Source organism: Erpetoichthys calabaricus, chromosome 13 (assembly GCF_900747795.2).
Source record: "Erpetoichthys calabaricus chromosome 13, fErpCal1.3, whole genome shotgun sequence".
NCBI classification, from domain to species: Eukaryota; Metazoa; Chordata; class Cladistia; order Polypteriformes; family Polypteridae; genus Erpetoichthys; species Erpetoichthys calabaricus.
In genome coordinates this window covers 139,842,489-139,857,479 of record NC_041406.2, presented here as the reverse complement: position 1 = coordinate 139,857,479, position 14,991 = coordinate 139,842,489, and the positions used below count along the sequence as shown (strand labels likewise).

The window sequence follows — 14,991 nt, the reverse complement described above, 5'->3', positions numbered from 1 at the left end:
TTTTATTTCCACTCTACAAATTTGGTTTGACAATCGCTTTCTCTTTTAGGTCCCATCGTTTCGGTTACTTTCCAACACTTGTGTGAAATTCCCCCTTCACAAGTTTCCATCTGTGTCACTGTGTTATTGATAAGAAACTGATTTTAAAGTAGCCATCTCGATTCACTGCACCAATTCCTATTATAATTGTAAACATTTCCATCATGTCTACTGTCGTTCCATCATGTCTTAATAAGTTAACATCCTATTAACCTTCTCGATTACATCAAGATTATCAACAGGTGCAGATAGCGATGAGTTCACTAAGACTCCTTAGTCCTTCTCATAAGGTGTAATTTCAAGTTTCAGACTTGCCAGTGTGTATTGAAATCTGGGGACCCAATAAGAGCCACAAAAACACACCACACCCCCCATCAGTAGGCCAGCGTTCTGCATTAACAGCTGACAGGATGGATTCACCCACCCACTGCGATGTTGTTATATTGTGATACTCCCCTTGGCGTAGTCGGCAAGGACTATAATGCATCAAACCTTTCTTCCAGCGTTGGATGTTTCTAGTTTTTCATTGATTGGAGTGGAACTTTATGATAGAGTTTGGCCTGGCACACCGCATAGCTGATCAGGACCAAATAAATGCCCAGGCTATTAAAGACCTTTTAGGAACAAATAAATATCTGTGTGCCTAGCTTGTCAGACTGCATCTGTAGTCCAGACTCCGTAAGTGCTAATCGCCCCCCTCGTGGCTGCAGTGTTTAAGTTTTATCAGTCTAAAATTGCTACTGATCCAACCGTTCATATTTAAAATAAATAAAAAATCTAAACATTTATATATTTGAAATATGAATTTAAATAAATCTTGAAATATATAATAAATATAAATGCCATGCCATTTTCTAAGCCTGCTTAATTCTAAGCAGGGACTTGGGCAAGCTGAAGCCTAACACAGCAAGCACAGGGCGTAAGGCAGGAACAATTGATAGACGGGGTGTCAGGCCTCCTCAGGGTGAACACACACACACACACACACACACACACACACACACACAATTTAGCATTGCCAATCCACATAACCTGCATGGTTTAGGATGCAAGAGGAAACCATGAAGACACGGGGAGAACATGCAAGCTCAATGCAGGGAAGACCAGGGACATGGACCCTGGTCTCATTACTGCACCACCGTGCTGCCCAATACATACATGTATTTATTTAAAACAATTTTTAAAAAATCTATAATTATATATTGAATATATTTAAATATTTCTGTAAAATATGAATTTTAAATAAATATACTGTAAATATAATAAATATGTACTTATTTAAAATATGAATGGTGGCTCACCAGTAGTTTTGTATCGACTTCTAATGAAATGTTACAAACCAGGTCCGTTAATTATATTTATATTATATATGTGCTGCTATACAGTATATCTATACTTATATCAGCAGGTCCATTTATTATATTTATATCATATGTGCTATACAGTATATCTATACTTATAGAAATATAATTAACGGACCTGCTGATATCAGTATAAATATACTGTATAATACATATATAGGGCGGCACGGTGGCGCAGTGGGTAGAGCTGCTGCACTCGCAGTTAGGAGACCTGGGTTCGCTTCCCGGGTCCTCCCTGTGTGGAGTTTGCATGTTCTCCCCGTGTCTGCGTGGGTTTCCTCCCACAGTCCAAAGACATGCAGGTTAGGTGCATTGGTGATTCTAAATTGGCCCTAGTGTGTGCTTGGTGTGTTTGTGTGTGTCCTGCGGTGGGTTGGCACCCTGCCCAGGATTGGTTCCTGCCTTGTGCCCTGTGTTGGCTGGGATTGGCTCCAGCAGACCCCCGTGACCCTGTGTTCGGATTCAGCGGGTTGGAAAATGGATGGATACATATATAAATATAATTAAAGGGCCTGCTGATCTCAGTATGAATATACTGCATAATACATATAGAAATATAATTAACGGGCCTGCTGATCTCAGTATTATACAGTATATTCATACTGAGATCAGCAGGCCCGTTAATTATATTTCTATATGTATTATACAGTATATCTATACTAATATCAGCAGGTCCGTTAATTATATTTATATATGTATTATACAGTATATTTATACTGATATCAGCAGGTTCGTTAATTATATTTACTGTATATTATATATGTATTATACAGTATACTTATACTAATATAAGCAGGTCTGTTAATTATATTTATATTATATATGAATTATACAGTATATCTATACTAATATCAGCAGGTCGGTTAATCATATTTATATATGTATTATACAGTATCCATATTACTAACTGAGAATGGTAAACCGGATGGCATGGACGATCCCAAGCAGCACATTATTCCTAACTTCACTCCGCAGTAGTGCCACTCACAATATGGCGGTGACGCCTGCTGCTATTTCCGTTAGTTGAGCTGTATGCACCTGCGCAGTACGTCTCATGGTCCCATCGCCGTGTACCTGCGTCCATGCCATCCGGTTTACCATTCTCGGTTAGTAATATGGATTATATGTGTATTATACAGTATATTTATACTTATATCAGCAGGCTTGGCTTGTAATATTTCATTAGAAGTCTGCTAAGCACCCCCTATTGGTCATAATGTCCCTCAATCTGTATTAATGCAAAAGTGCTGCAGTACTATGGAGGATACTTCGTACAAAAGTAAATAAATAAATATGCAAATAAATAAAGGTACAGTATTGTGAAATGTGATATTCTATGAATAAAAACAAAATAATATATGAGGAAAAATAAATATGTGATGAAACATATGTATCTTTTTGCTTATTTCTTTAGGCGTGTAACGTTTTCTTCCTGCTTTTATTTCAATTCCACCACATACAACATGAAACACGTATCAACGTGCGTATGCAGGCCGTTTCGGAGGACATTACAGTAAGACGCTGCAGCTCCCTTGCACTTACGCATGTGTCCCATCAAGACAGGCAAATCCAGTCTGAGCAAAAAATTGGAATTCAGCAGTGGGGCTTGTAATGTGAACGCAGCTAAAGCCTTGCATTGCAGTCCTGGTTTTTGGTTCACCAAGCGCCCCCTAGTGGTTACCCACTTCTCAATCGTTAAATGACCATAGCGTCCCCACTTGAGATAAATCGAGTAGCAGGCCTGGCTTATCAAACCGCATTTCTAGTCTCAGTTATTGGTCTACTAAGCGCCCCCTACTGGTCTTTTTAACCACAAAAAAAAAAAATCAACATTGAAACATTTTGGTTTGTTAAAACAAACACAAGTTACGCAACCAGAGAAGGCATGAAGACTGGCACTGTAATATTGTCGACTTAATGATGAAATGGAAGTAATCAATAAGAGCAAATATATTTATAGGCTTGTGTGATTTTAGCCACTTTAATCATTGAATATTAAAGCCTGTTGTTTGATTGACTTTATTAAAGAGTGCAAATACACAATGCTGTGTCTGTCATTATCCCTGCAGAAATTCAGGACCTGATTTGGTTACACTGGCACCCTAAGGTGGTCCGGTGCACGCCGCTGTGCCATACTTGTGACACACTTGAACTTGTGGACCACAGGGGTAAATTCAGCATTCAGTTTTATTGTTTCCTGAGAAATGATTACAATTCTGTGCTAAAACGTTTCGTTACACACCATACAGCAGCAAGTACATGATGGATTCAAGAGGATTCACCATTAAGTGTCATGCAAGGCTTCAGGAGACCGCAGGACCAAAAAAAACAAAAAACAAAACAAATAAAACACAAAGCAACAGAGGATACTCATCAATCACCGAAGGTTACAAGCATCCTTCACAAGACCCCCTTTTAGGGGTTTACTTTCAGCCCTAAGCACAAAGCTAATTCATTCTTCTGAATTTTTCCATCCTGGTTCACATCGCAATGTCGAAGAAGAATTTGGCGAAACTTATCCAAGTCTAATCCACTGATGCTGGGCTAAGAAAGAAACAAATAAAACAAAAAGAAGAAGATTAGTTGAGGCTTTGTGAATCTGGAATTACTTATCGACGTAGGATTAGGGTTAGGTACTTCTGGTGAACATATGGTTAAGGAAGAAGACCGCAAACAAATCAGCTGTTGCTGTTGTGAACTCATCGAGAGGGTTGCTGGAAAAAGAAAAAAAAAATACGATGAGAAGAACACCAGGAATGGAAGAGGGGCGAGAAATAAGGAGGGTCCAAACCAAGAAATAGACATCCAAAGGGAAAACGGCAAAAAAACGTCACCGTCGTTAGCAGTGATCAAAATGGTGGCGGTACGCATACGTTGCATTTGGATCAAATTTGAGGTACTGCGAAAGTATATAAGGGCCGAGAGTCCTAGTGCTCCATGCTTTATTTATTTGGTCAAATGTTTAAAATTTGACATTGAAAAAAATGTCAGGTTTACCGTTCTGCATAATATCGTGCATCATGGTTTAAAATTCTAAACAGAGAATTTCCAAAATTTCAACTGTAAATAATAAAGAGCTTTGCATTCTTCAACAATAGTTGTTACGCAGTCCCACAAAATAAATCAATGCGTACTTTTATTGAGTTTTAAAGAAAATTCCAAACTCTTTCCATGTTTTCATCAAATGCAGTTTTCTTTGCTTCAAGTGCCAATGGCTTCGTCCTTGTAACAGCCATGAAGTAACGTATTTCACAAGCGTGTGAGTGGAGGGCCAACCAATCGCGTGACAGCACCGCAACAAAAATAACAATGGCGGTGTGGTGACGTCACCATGGAATCATTAAGCAGGGATAGCAATTTAACAAAACCAAAAAAGGACCAACAAGGCCATTCAGCAACATAGACGAATGTAGAACACACCGGAACCAGCTAACGTAGAGTGCACAGTGAGGGGTAAAATATACAAACTTGGATGGCATACAATTGATTATTGAATCATTTAATATTTAGTCAATGCCACAACTAGTTGTCACGTCCGAGGTGCCAGTACACCATCGCAAATAAATCAAACTTCCCGCTGCCTAAAGATACTTTCCCTAATTATGTAAATGTAGGCGGAGTGGTGGCTCGGAGGCTACAGATCTGCACTGGCAATCGGAAGGTTGGAGGTTCGAATCCCGTAAAATGCCAAAAAAAGGGACTCTGCTCTGTTGTGCCCTTGAGCAAGGGTGCAATTGCTAAGTAAGTGCTTTGAGTAGTGAGAAAAGCGCTATATAAATGCAAAGAATTATAAATATCACAAACAAAAGATTTTCTTTTTTTTGAGTGAGAGTCTCTCCATAAACTTGGACATCGATATTACTGAGCCGTTATCTCTTGTTTTTTTACTTAAAAATGCTGACATTCATCTCCGTTTCTACCTATCGTCCACACTATCCTTGTGGTTTTAACCTCTGAAAACGGAGACTTTTGAAAACACCTCTCAGAGTCGTGAACTTCTGGAAATGCTGCCTTGAAATTGCAGCATAAACATGGGGGACAAACGCAGACACTAATCACATTCTGATTGGTTCGTGCCTGATATGTGGCCCTTCCCTGATTGGACCCTGCCTATTACATTTTCTAAGTCCCTTTGCACGCTTTACACTGACGACCACACAAAACAAACTCATTTTGTTGTTTTTCGTATTCACCCTCGATGTTCTCAATGTGTAAACGCAGACTGCAAATTATTGTGTGGCATGGAGGACAATTCCACCGATGTGCACATGCTCAGTGTCAGCGGACAGCTATGTCGTTCGGTCATTTACTGTGGGCGGAGATACGTTTGGAAATGGCGTGAAAACACCTCAGTGGACGGAAATTGTTCACATTTAAAAACTTTGCTAGTTTAAGTTGACATTGTACTGGCAGACAGTAATGACACATCATAAATAACTGATGTTCGTCGCTGTTTTGCAATTCATTTTTTGCATATATGATGCTAAAATAAACTCTGCATATGTTCCAGAATATACTGTATATACTCTCATATAAGTCGGGTCTTGAAACCCCGAAAAAGCAATCATAAAATCAGACCCCGACTTATACGGCTGTTCAAAAATGCAACACTTATTTATTCATTTTTTTTTTTTTTTTACATCTTCTTGCCTCCTCCAATCTCGCCCCAGTTTCTCAGACACATCGAGTTTTGTTGCAGGAGCGCAGTTACCGATTTCTTTCACCACTTCAACGACATTTAATTTAAAACCAACTTCATATTTTCTTCTGATCGAACGCTCCATCCCATCCCATAAGGGATGCTGTTACGATAAAGATGTGTGAGGGTGTGAGAGACAAAAAACACAAAACAGTGCAAACGTCGCTTTGGAATGATTTGGGTATTACCGTGTGGTCACGTGGGCACAATCCATAGAATTAAAAAAGGCCGTGTGCTCCGTGGTGACTCTCTCAGGTGGGCGTTAGCATATCGTAATCTCTTGGACCAATGGTGTGAGTTTTCCATATTCGACTTATACAACCGACATTATAAAATACCAGAAATTATACGGTAAAATCAAGTCCTGACTTATCCGCGGGAGAACTTAAACACGAGTATTAATATTAGGTGCTATTTTATTTTGTTTTTTCAAATCTGGCACTATAAATGAATGACGTCGCCTGTTGTTGGATTCAGATTTTGCACATCTGGCTCTATAAATAAATGATAGTGGTTGTTGTTTTATTTAATTTTTGGCATATCTGCCCTATACTAGTTTCATATTTAGTTCATTCTGTTTATTTTCAGGACTTTTTGTTCCCTTATGGGGTTTTTGAATATAATTCTGTTTATTACGATAGTTTTCACTTTTAACACTTCTTCAAGACTTGTGTATTCTTATTTTTATCATTTTGTTGCTATGTTGTTTGCTGTGTGGAGGAGAAAACGTAGCGTTTTGAAAAACGCAAACTCTAATCGCGCTCTGATTGGTTGGTGCCAATAACGTGGCCCTTCCCTGATCCTGCTCATTTACGGGTTTCCTTGGTAGCAATTCAGAAGCATTCAGACTGTGACGTCATTGACACGACAGGATAAAGGCCGTCCTTTAGGTCACAACACCATCCAAGATTACGGATAACAACCTTTTATTCTTACTGTATATTGTGATAAGATTTCATTTTACGTACCTCTGCTCGACTTTGATTTATGATACTTGTCTAATGGTTTTGGTGCGCGTATTTTTGATTACCTAGTTACAATCTCCACCAATCCCCCCCCACCCCCCACCATGACTACATCTCTTCTCCTGATCCTTTTTCTGATTTTGTGCGATACGTTTCTACCTTACCATGACGGTATGGTACCGTGAATTAAGACTATCAGAGATCGATTCTTTTGGATTTGTGCATACCTGGCAATCTAAATAAGTGAAACTGCTCACCGTTAATGTCTTGCAAATACGGTACAAGAAATTAACAATATTAGTCACTGACTTATTGCATCTTTCCATAAGTAACATCATAAATAAATGATATCGCTCACTCTTATTCATTTTTTGCATATCTCCCACTATAAATGTAAAACGCTCGACACTGTTTTTTGTTTTTTGATGATCTAGTAATATAAATGATTGCTGTCGCTCAGTGTTTTATGAATAATTTTGTACATCTTTTCTCCAAAAGCCTCAGGGTTTTAATTTCAATTGATTTTGTAAATCATTATACCTTGACCAGTTCCATCATGTCTTTAACAAATCCGTCCACTTCAGGTCCTTCCAGGGCCCCCGTCTTACTCTGTTAAAGGAAAAACAAACAAAGAATTTTACAAAATTGATTTTTTTTTGGTAGATTGCATGACCCTATAAATAAATTCAAATTTAAATTAATAGAAAGGCACTCACCTCATTCTATCTTCTAAATAAAAATCGGGAGTGGTCTCCCTTAGACTTTCTCGTATACTCAGATATGGGGATGGATATTTGAGGAGTAAACCGCAAGACAAGGATTATATTTTTATATTATGTACATTATATAACCTTCAACATAAAAAATCTAATCAAATTAATAATATATTGAACAATTATTATAAAATTAAAGCTGAATAAATCGAACTCTGCAGCTGCATGAATAAAAAGTAAAGTACCACTTCCGGTTAACGGAAATAACCCAAAAGTTGATAGAAATCTACATTTTTGTACCCGATACTTGTATGCAAAATTTGATTCACCTCAGTGAAAGTGTTCTCAAGTTATCGTACTTATACACACACACACACACACACACACAATTCCAAAAATGGTATGTTCATACTCAGGGAGGTGTAAAACGTTGAGATTCTTCAAAATCTCGACATTGAATCTTTGAACGATTAAAATTCTTTCCCTATAATTCATATACGAGAAAGTAAAAATATAATTCATTTCAATATTTCTTAGTGAAGTGACCCATATTGGTTTTTACGTCAGTCTCAGCCCTGGGTTTTCTTTTTTTTTTCTCTCATTTGCTTTCCTTATGGTTTTATTTGCCGTTTTTTAATCGTTAGTTATCTTTGTTTAGTTCTGTCTGTTACTTAATTAAAGTTCCATACAGCTGCCATCCATTTTATCCGAGTTTTCAGCTATCCAAGGCAACATCAGTTGACGTTACCTCGGATAATTGAAGCTCTACTGTAGTAATGATGAGTAGAGAAGCTGAAACGGGGAGGGCGAGTTTTATTTTGGCAATGGCCGGGACGAGAGACAAAATTGTATACTGAGAGATGAAACCAGAATATTTCACGTAAAACACATAAAAGTGAAAAGACAAGAAAATAAACATTTGTAGCCAGAGAGATCTTTAACAACGCTTTAAGTTTTGAGTTTGTCACAAACTCGAAAGGTGTGTATGACGCTGGCCTTCATACTGCCGCGATATTGAAATCACGTGTCACAGACTGCCAGACGTCTCCCCAATCCACAGCCGGGCGACCTTCGAATCACAAGCAGCAAACAATGGCAGAGCTGATTTGAAACTAACAACGAACTGGCACCTTGGGAAGACGTATTTAAAAATTTATGTCAAAATACAGGCCTTAACATTCCATGACCTCTAAAAACCCCAAAAACGCTACCCTCCATTATTTTTAGGAAAGGCCATAAAGAAAGAGAAATTAATAAAAATAAAAACACAAAGTCCAGATCCTCATGACATGGGCCTTGGGGCTATGCGGACGCTGCCCTTGAGCACATTACATTCAAACTGGATGCTACAGATGTGTCACTAATATTCCCGTTGTCCCCCACAGCTGCAGCTCTAAAAACAGCCAATAATTTTATATTTCAGATTCCTATGCAGCGGGGAGTCACGCCCCAGACAGGACACCTGGCTAATTGTTAGACGTCTTCTTGAAATTACAGGGCTGAGGTGTTCTCATCTGATGCTACAATTAAAGAATCTCTTATTCTTGAAAGCATTTTGAAGTTTAATGATGTCAGGCAATGCGTGGCTGAGACCCTGGATGTGCCCCCCCCCATTAGCCCGCAGCACCCCCTGTTGCTAGGTTACACCTTCTCTGAACTCTCCACTTAATCTCAGGACTGCCGGTCATTTCTGTCAGCTGTCGCTTGCACTTACTTGTCTGTTCTGCCATTTTCTTGACTCTTTGGCTCCCCTTTGTGGTGGGGCCGTCTAACCTGTGTGGCAAGCAGCTGGGGGCAGTACCCAGGGCGATTATGCCTCCTCCGGACCACAAGGGGGCGACCGTCCTGGTGGCTTTGGGGACCACGGGAAAGGAGCATGGAAGCTCAACCCTATAGGGGCCTGTGGTCACCACCAGGGAGTGCCCAAATGCCTGGAGAGCCCTGGTCCTCAGTACTTCTGCCACACCTGGAAGTGCTGGGGGGGGGGCGAAGACCAGGGACACCCAGAGTGCTTCCGGGTGCACAGCTGGCACTTCCGCCACATCAGGGAGTGCCGGCAGAAGCTCATCGGGAGGCACCAGGAGCACACCCGGGTGGGTATAAAAGGGGCTGCCTCCCTCCATTCGATGGCTGGAGTCGGGTGGAAGAGGACGGAGCTCGGAGGAGAGGAGTGGAGGCAGTCAAGAAGAGTAAAGGCATTTGGAGAGGCCAGGACTGAAGGGCGATTGGTGCAGGGGCACTGGGTTGTGTGTGCACTTGTAACATAGAAATGTACAATAAACATGTGTTGGTGCTTGAACCATCGGTGTCCGCCTGTCAGTATCCAGGCCAGCTCCCACACCTGCCATTTGTGCTTGTTAGGTGTTTATAAGCGTTCTGGCTGTCTGACGTTCTTCCTCATTTATTTAAATGCACCCAAACAAGTGTTGGTCTCCCTCTGTAGACAGCAAGGATGTCAACATTTGCCAACATTCATGCTTTTCCTGGAGGCGGGGATTTCCTGCAAATTGCGAGTGACGTAATTTAACAAGTTAGAAAATGTCAGCATGGCATAATATTCAGGGGTATTCGCTCACTGAAGGCTACGGCACATTAGACGACTTTTTCAGTGGTAGCCTTCATTTACATAATCCTAACCAGTCAGAGGTAGTTGGCAACCCCGTGAAGCTGATCATCTAATGTGACGTACCCAACAACTGGCACTAACTAGGGAGGGGCCCGGAGGGTCTTTATGTGTGAGAGTTGAGAACCAATGAGCATTCAGCTGGACGTACAATGCATAGAATGGAGCAACGAAGAATAAGGAACATGCAGCTTTTGAAATCTCACAAACAGAAGCGAAGCTCGTCTGTCTGATGTCTCGTGTTTTATGTACGTAAACAGAATGGAAGAAAGAAAACAAAGGGGCGAGACTGCGGCTGAACGTGACGCCGCTATTATTAACCCTTCACACGGCACTGCCTCCATCAGACAGCACGAGGGCTGTGGACCTCGCAAACAGAGGAGAAGCTCTTCGCTGTGATGTCTCGTATTTTACATTCCATAACAGAATGGAAAAAACAAAAAGATGAAGGGCAGAGATTGCTGGCGCACCCGCTGTTAAGGATGATGGCTTGTGCTGATCAGGAAGCTGTTTTGGGTGCCCACTTTGTGCAGTCTTATGATACAACAAGTTCTTATGCACCACTACAACATGTGCAGATCCATAGCTGAGGTCCAAATGTGCAGCAAGAGCAGACAGTGTAATTCATCGATCTTCTCTGATGAAAGCGATCACCGTGTCGATTTTAGGTTTGTGTGCGTGATGTTAATGATTGACCAGATCAGGCCTTGTCAGTTACACTCGTTCGTCCCACTTTAAACCTTTCTACATTTCTCGTTGAATCATGTGGTTTTCACTTCTGCAGTGAGCCAACATCCTTTGCTGAATCTCAGCAGGTTTCACTCCTTCTGTCCAAGTAAATCTCACGATGGCATGTTGTTCAACAACGACATCCCACCTCGGAGTGTCCATGTTCATCTGACCTTGGCTTCAATGAGACTAAACGGGAGAGCAGCACTGTGTGTGTTCTAATTACCCATAAGCCATCAGGAATGTGTTGTATTGTGTCAGTGTCTATCCATTTTGGTTAATGCATAATTTTCAGGTTGCCTTTACTTTTTGATTTATTGTTGTTTCTGCATTCATTTTGGAATTGGGGAATTGTGGTTATGATTAACGCTTCATCTTTTTAAAAGATATGTTTTACGTTTATAAAACCTTTACTTTGACTGGTTTAACGATTTTGATTGGGAATTTGCGTAGACGTGGGGTGAGACATTTAAAGGCGAGTAGAGTTTGGCGTGTCTCAGTCCAATTCAAGTGTAGCTTGCTGTCCGCCAAGTTTCAGCGAACAATAAGCCGACATTGTAATAACAAGCTAAAAATACCAAAAAGAAAGAAACACGCGCTTGAGAGTTTGGGTGCAGCCGTAGTCTCGGACAATCGGAAGGTGCACGGCACTAACCTTTACGCCAGCTTGATGGTGACGTCACACACCGCATGTTTCTGTGGTCTGCAATCTGAACATAAAATGGCAGAATGGAAATATGAGGACGTATTTTAGGATCTTTGCAACGAGGACTAAAGCGAGAACAAATAAAAAAAAAAAAAATCCTCTGAACTACTCCCCACCCAAAAAAGTTATAAGAAGCTCAGAAAATACAAAAGAAAAGCAGATCAGAGCACCTCTTTAGTTTTTGTCGTTTTGGTTTGGACTCCAAGTTTGTTTAACGATAAACATTTAATCTTTTGTTCCATCCTTCTCGTTCGGAACTCTCAAGGAGAAAGAAAATATTTTACGCGGGACGATGTGGAGACAGATGTAGTTAGAAAATCAGAAAATCGAGCAAAGTTTCAGTAACCACAGAGCCAGAAATGTAATTCCTTGAACCAAAGAATGAAACACTAAAGATCTGCCGACTCGTATGTCGTTCATTCAAACACACGGCAAACTTTATATGGTCACACACCCGGTTTGTGCCCCAATGCCTTCTGGGTAAAATCTCCATGGAAACCACGAGATTAACTTGCAGAAAATGGTGACGTCACCCTAAAACAAAAGGGTGACGCAATATAATGATGAATATCTTTTCCGGGAAAGAAATTCATGCAGAAAATTCATTCCTTGGGTCAAAAAAAAAAAAAAAAACCCTAAATAGACGCATATCGTGTGAAAAATCAATTTAAAGGAAAGGCACAAAAAATAGAAGAAAACACCAATTTAAATCACTTTGTGTCATTACAGTGCTCTGTGTAGGCCGCTATGAATCATAATTGTTATGTTTCTGCCCGAGTTTGTTCCCTGGCTTATGTTTATTTTCCATTTTTTATCTGTTTCTATTATTTTTGAATTACTATTTTCATGTGTTTTTATGTTGATAATATTTTATTGAAATTTTATTTCCTAGTTCTGTGTTGTTTGTTTTTTTTTTTTGCCTATTGTCCTTGTGCTCTGTGGGTGGGACTCCAAGAGCTAGGACCATCATCACTGCTGAGGGACCCACCCTCTGCCTTTATGTACTGATGGCGGGGTGTTAAGGCCCTTTGGGGTTCATTGTGGCTTGTGGAGTTAAAGATTTCTTTACGAGTATTGGATCAAATTTATTTTCGTTTTATCAGATTTGTTTTCTTCTGTCGTTGGTTTCCCCATTTTTGGAGGGCTGGTTTGGACTTCTCTTCTTCCTGCATTATTGTTGCCCTTTGTTTGACTTGATCTGTTTCTTTAAAAAAAATGGTTTACGGTTATCCTCTCTTTTGAAAGGCATTTGTAAGTACTTTGAGAGCTTTGAATTTTTAAAAAGCCTGAGCCCCATTTTGTGCCTTTGCAGGCCTGGAAGTCTTCCTTCAGAGTTTGGGGCCAGGGTGCCTGGGGTGAGGCCTGTTCCTGAAACGACGATGACGACAACAGAGACCGATTCTTGCATATTGTAGTCCATGCAGTGATTTGAGTCACTCCCTCTGTAAAGAGCACTTCTTAAAATTTAAAGTTGCTACACGAGTTATGAGCAAAAGTCCTTGACAGAACATATGGAACTGCTCAGACTTGAAATATTCATGTGCAGAGTTCTTCACATTTTACTTACAACATCATAGTGGGCAAAGATTTTCTCAAAGTCGCGTTTTCGTTCGTCCTTACTGCAAGCCTGAAAGTCAAGCAGAGAACAACCATTTATATTTTTAGTAGCAAAAGGATCCTCTGGTAAGACATACTTTAAGATTTTTTGGAGACTTTTGCTATTGCTTTGAATTGCACAGCCTGACCTCCCTATTCTGTGCTGCCAGAGCCATCAGGACTTCTACTGCTACTACTATTCAACCTTCAAACATCTCACAGAGCATTTCCAAAACCAAGACTCACATCCATTTTGAACTGCAGCAGGAAGTTTTCTTGCAGGGCAAGGATTCTGTAAAAGGGCATGAAAAGGGAGATTAGAAACTGAATGTGCGAGTTATCCGTGCAATGGAGTCTCAGCGACTACTTTAGTGATGTGAGCAGAGCCCACTGTTCAGCTCAATACCTCGCCAGATCATTCAAGTCCAGTCTTCCATCCTTATTTTTGTCAAAAATCTGCATCTAAAATGAAAAAAACAAACAGTCTGAATTAGTGTAAGCCACCCTAATTCATAAGAATTGTAACAATTTACTTCATGAGGAGCGGATCATCATAAAACAACAACATTTATTTCTAGAGCACATTTTCATACAAATGGTGCAGCTCAAGGTGGTTTACAAGATTATAAAAAAAAAAATAAAAATATAAAAAGAAAAGATTAGGCAATACTAAATAACAAAGAATAAAGTAAGGTCCGATGACCAGGAGGACAGGGGAGGGAAAAAAAAAAAAATCTGCAGGGGGTCCGAGGCCTCAACACCGCCCAGCCCCCACTGGGCAAATAAACAAGAATAATTGCATCAAATATTTGAAATATTAAAATATATGCTTCAATTTAAATGTTTAAATATTAATAATAATAATTCTTTGCATTTATATAGCGCTTTTCTCACTACTCAAAGCGCTCAGCAATTGCAGGTTACGGGCCTTCCTTGCTCAAGGGCCCAACAGAGCAGAGTCCCTATTGGCATTTACGGGATTCGAACTGGCAACCTTCCGATTGCCAGTGCAGATCCCTAGCCCCAGAAATTTGAAATCAAAATTTGTCTTTTTTTTTTTTACCCTCTGATGGAGGTCCATAGTGGGAACGCTTACCCTGAAGGTCCACGTGTGGACCCCAGTGCCGTGACAGGGACACTGTGCTATAAAAATGGTGCGATCTTTCAAATGAGGCATAGAAATCTGAGGTCCTGACTCTCTGTGGTCATAAAACATCCCTGGGCATCATTGGTAAAGAGTTGGGTGTATCTCTGTATGTATGTCCTAGCTAAATTGCCCACCATGGCCTAGTAATTCTGGCCCCTTAATTATGCCGCGTCTCTAATTGTCTCTTTCTCTTGCCACTTCACCACCTAACAGCTAATGTGTGGCAAGTGCACTGGCACAAAAATGGCTGCCGTCACATCATCCATGTGGGTGCTACACATTGGTGGTGGTAGAAGTGGCTCCCCACTCACTGAAGAGCTTTGAGTAGTGAGAAAAGCACAATATAAAAGTATCATCATCATCATCATCATCATCCAAATGAGCGGACAGCAAATCCAAATCATGGCACGTTC

At 40.3% G+C, this 14,991-nt stretch overlaps 1 protein-coding gene across 1 annotated transcript in view; it reads right to left on the bottom strand.

Moving 5' to 3' along the window:
• Positions 1-3,569: 3,569 nt before the first annotated feature.
• Positions 3,570-14,991, bottom strand: part of scgn (secretagogin, EF-hand calcium binding protein) — a 40,652-nt gene continuing 29,230 nt past the window's right edge. The window contains exons 7-11 of the mRNA XM_028817573.2: positions 13,838-13,893; positions 13,678-13,723; positions 13,403-13,462; positions 7,605-7,673; positions 3,570-3,944 (exon numbers count right to left, since the gene is read on the bottom strand). Of these exons, the coding sequence (XP_028673406.1) occupies positions 3,816-3,944; positions 7,605-7,673; positions 13,403-13,462; positions 13,678-13,723; positions 13,838-13,893 (360 nt within the window). The 3' untranslated portion in view covers positions 3,570-3,815. The remainder of the gene's footprint in view (positions 3,945-7,604; positions 7,674-13,402; positions 13,463-13,677; positions 13,724-13,837; positions 13,894-14,991) is intronic.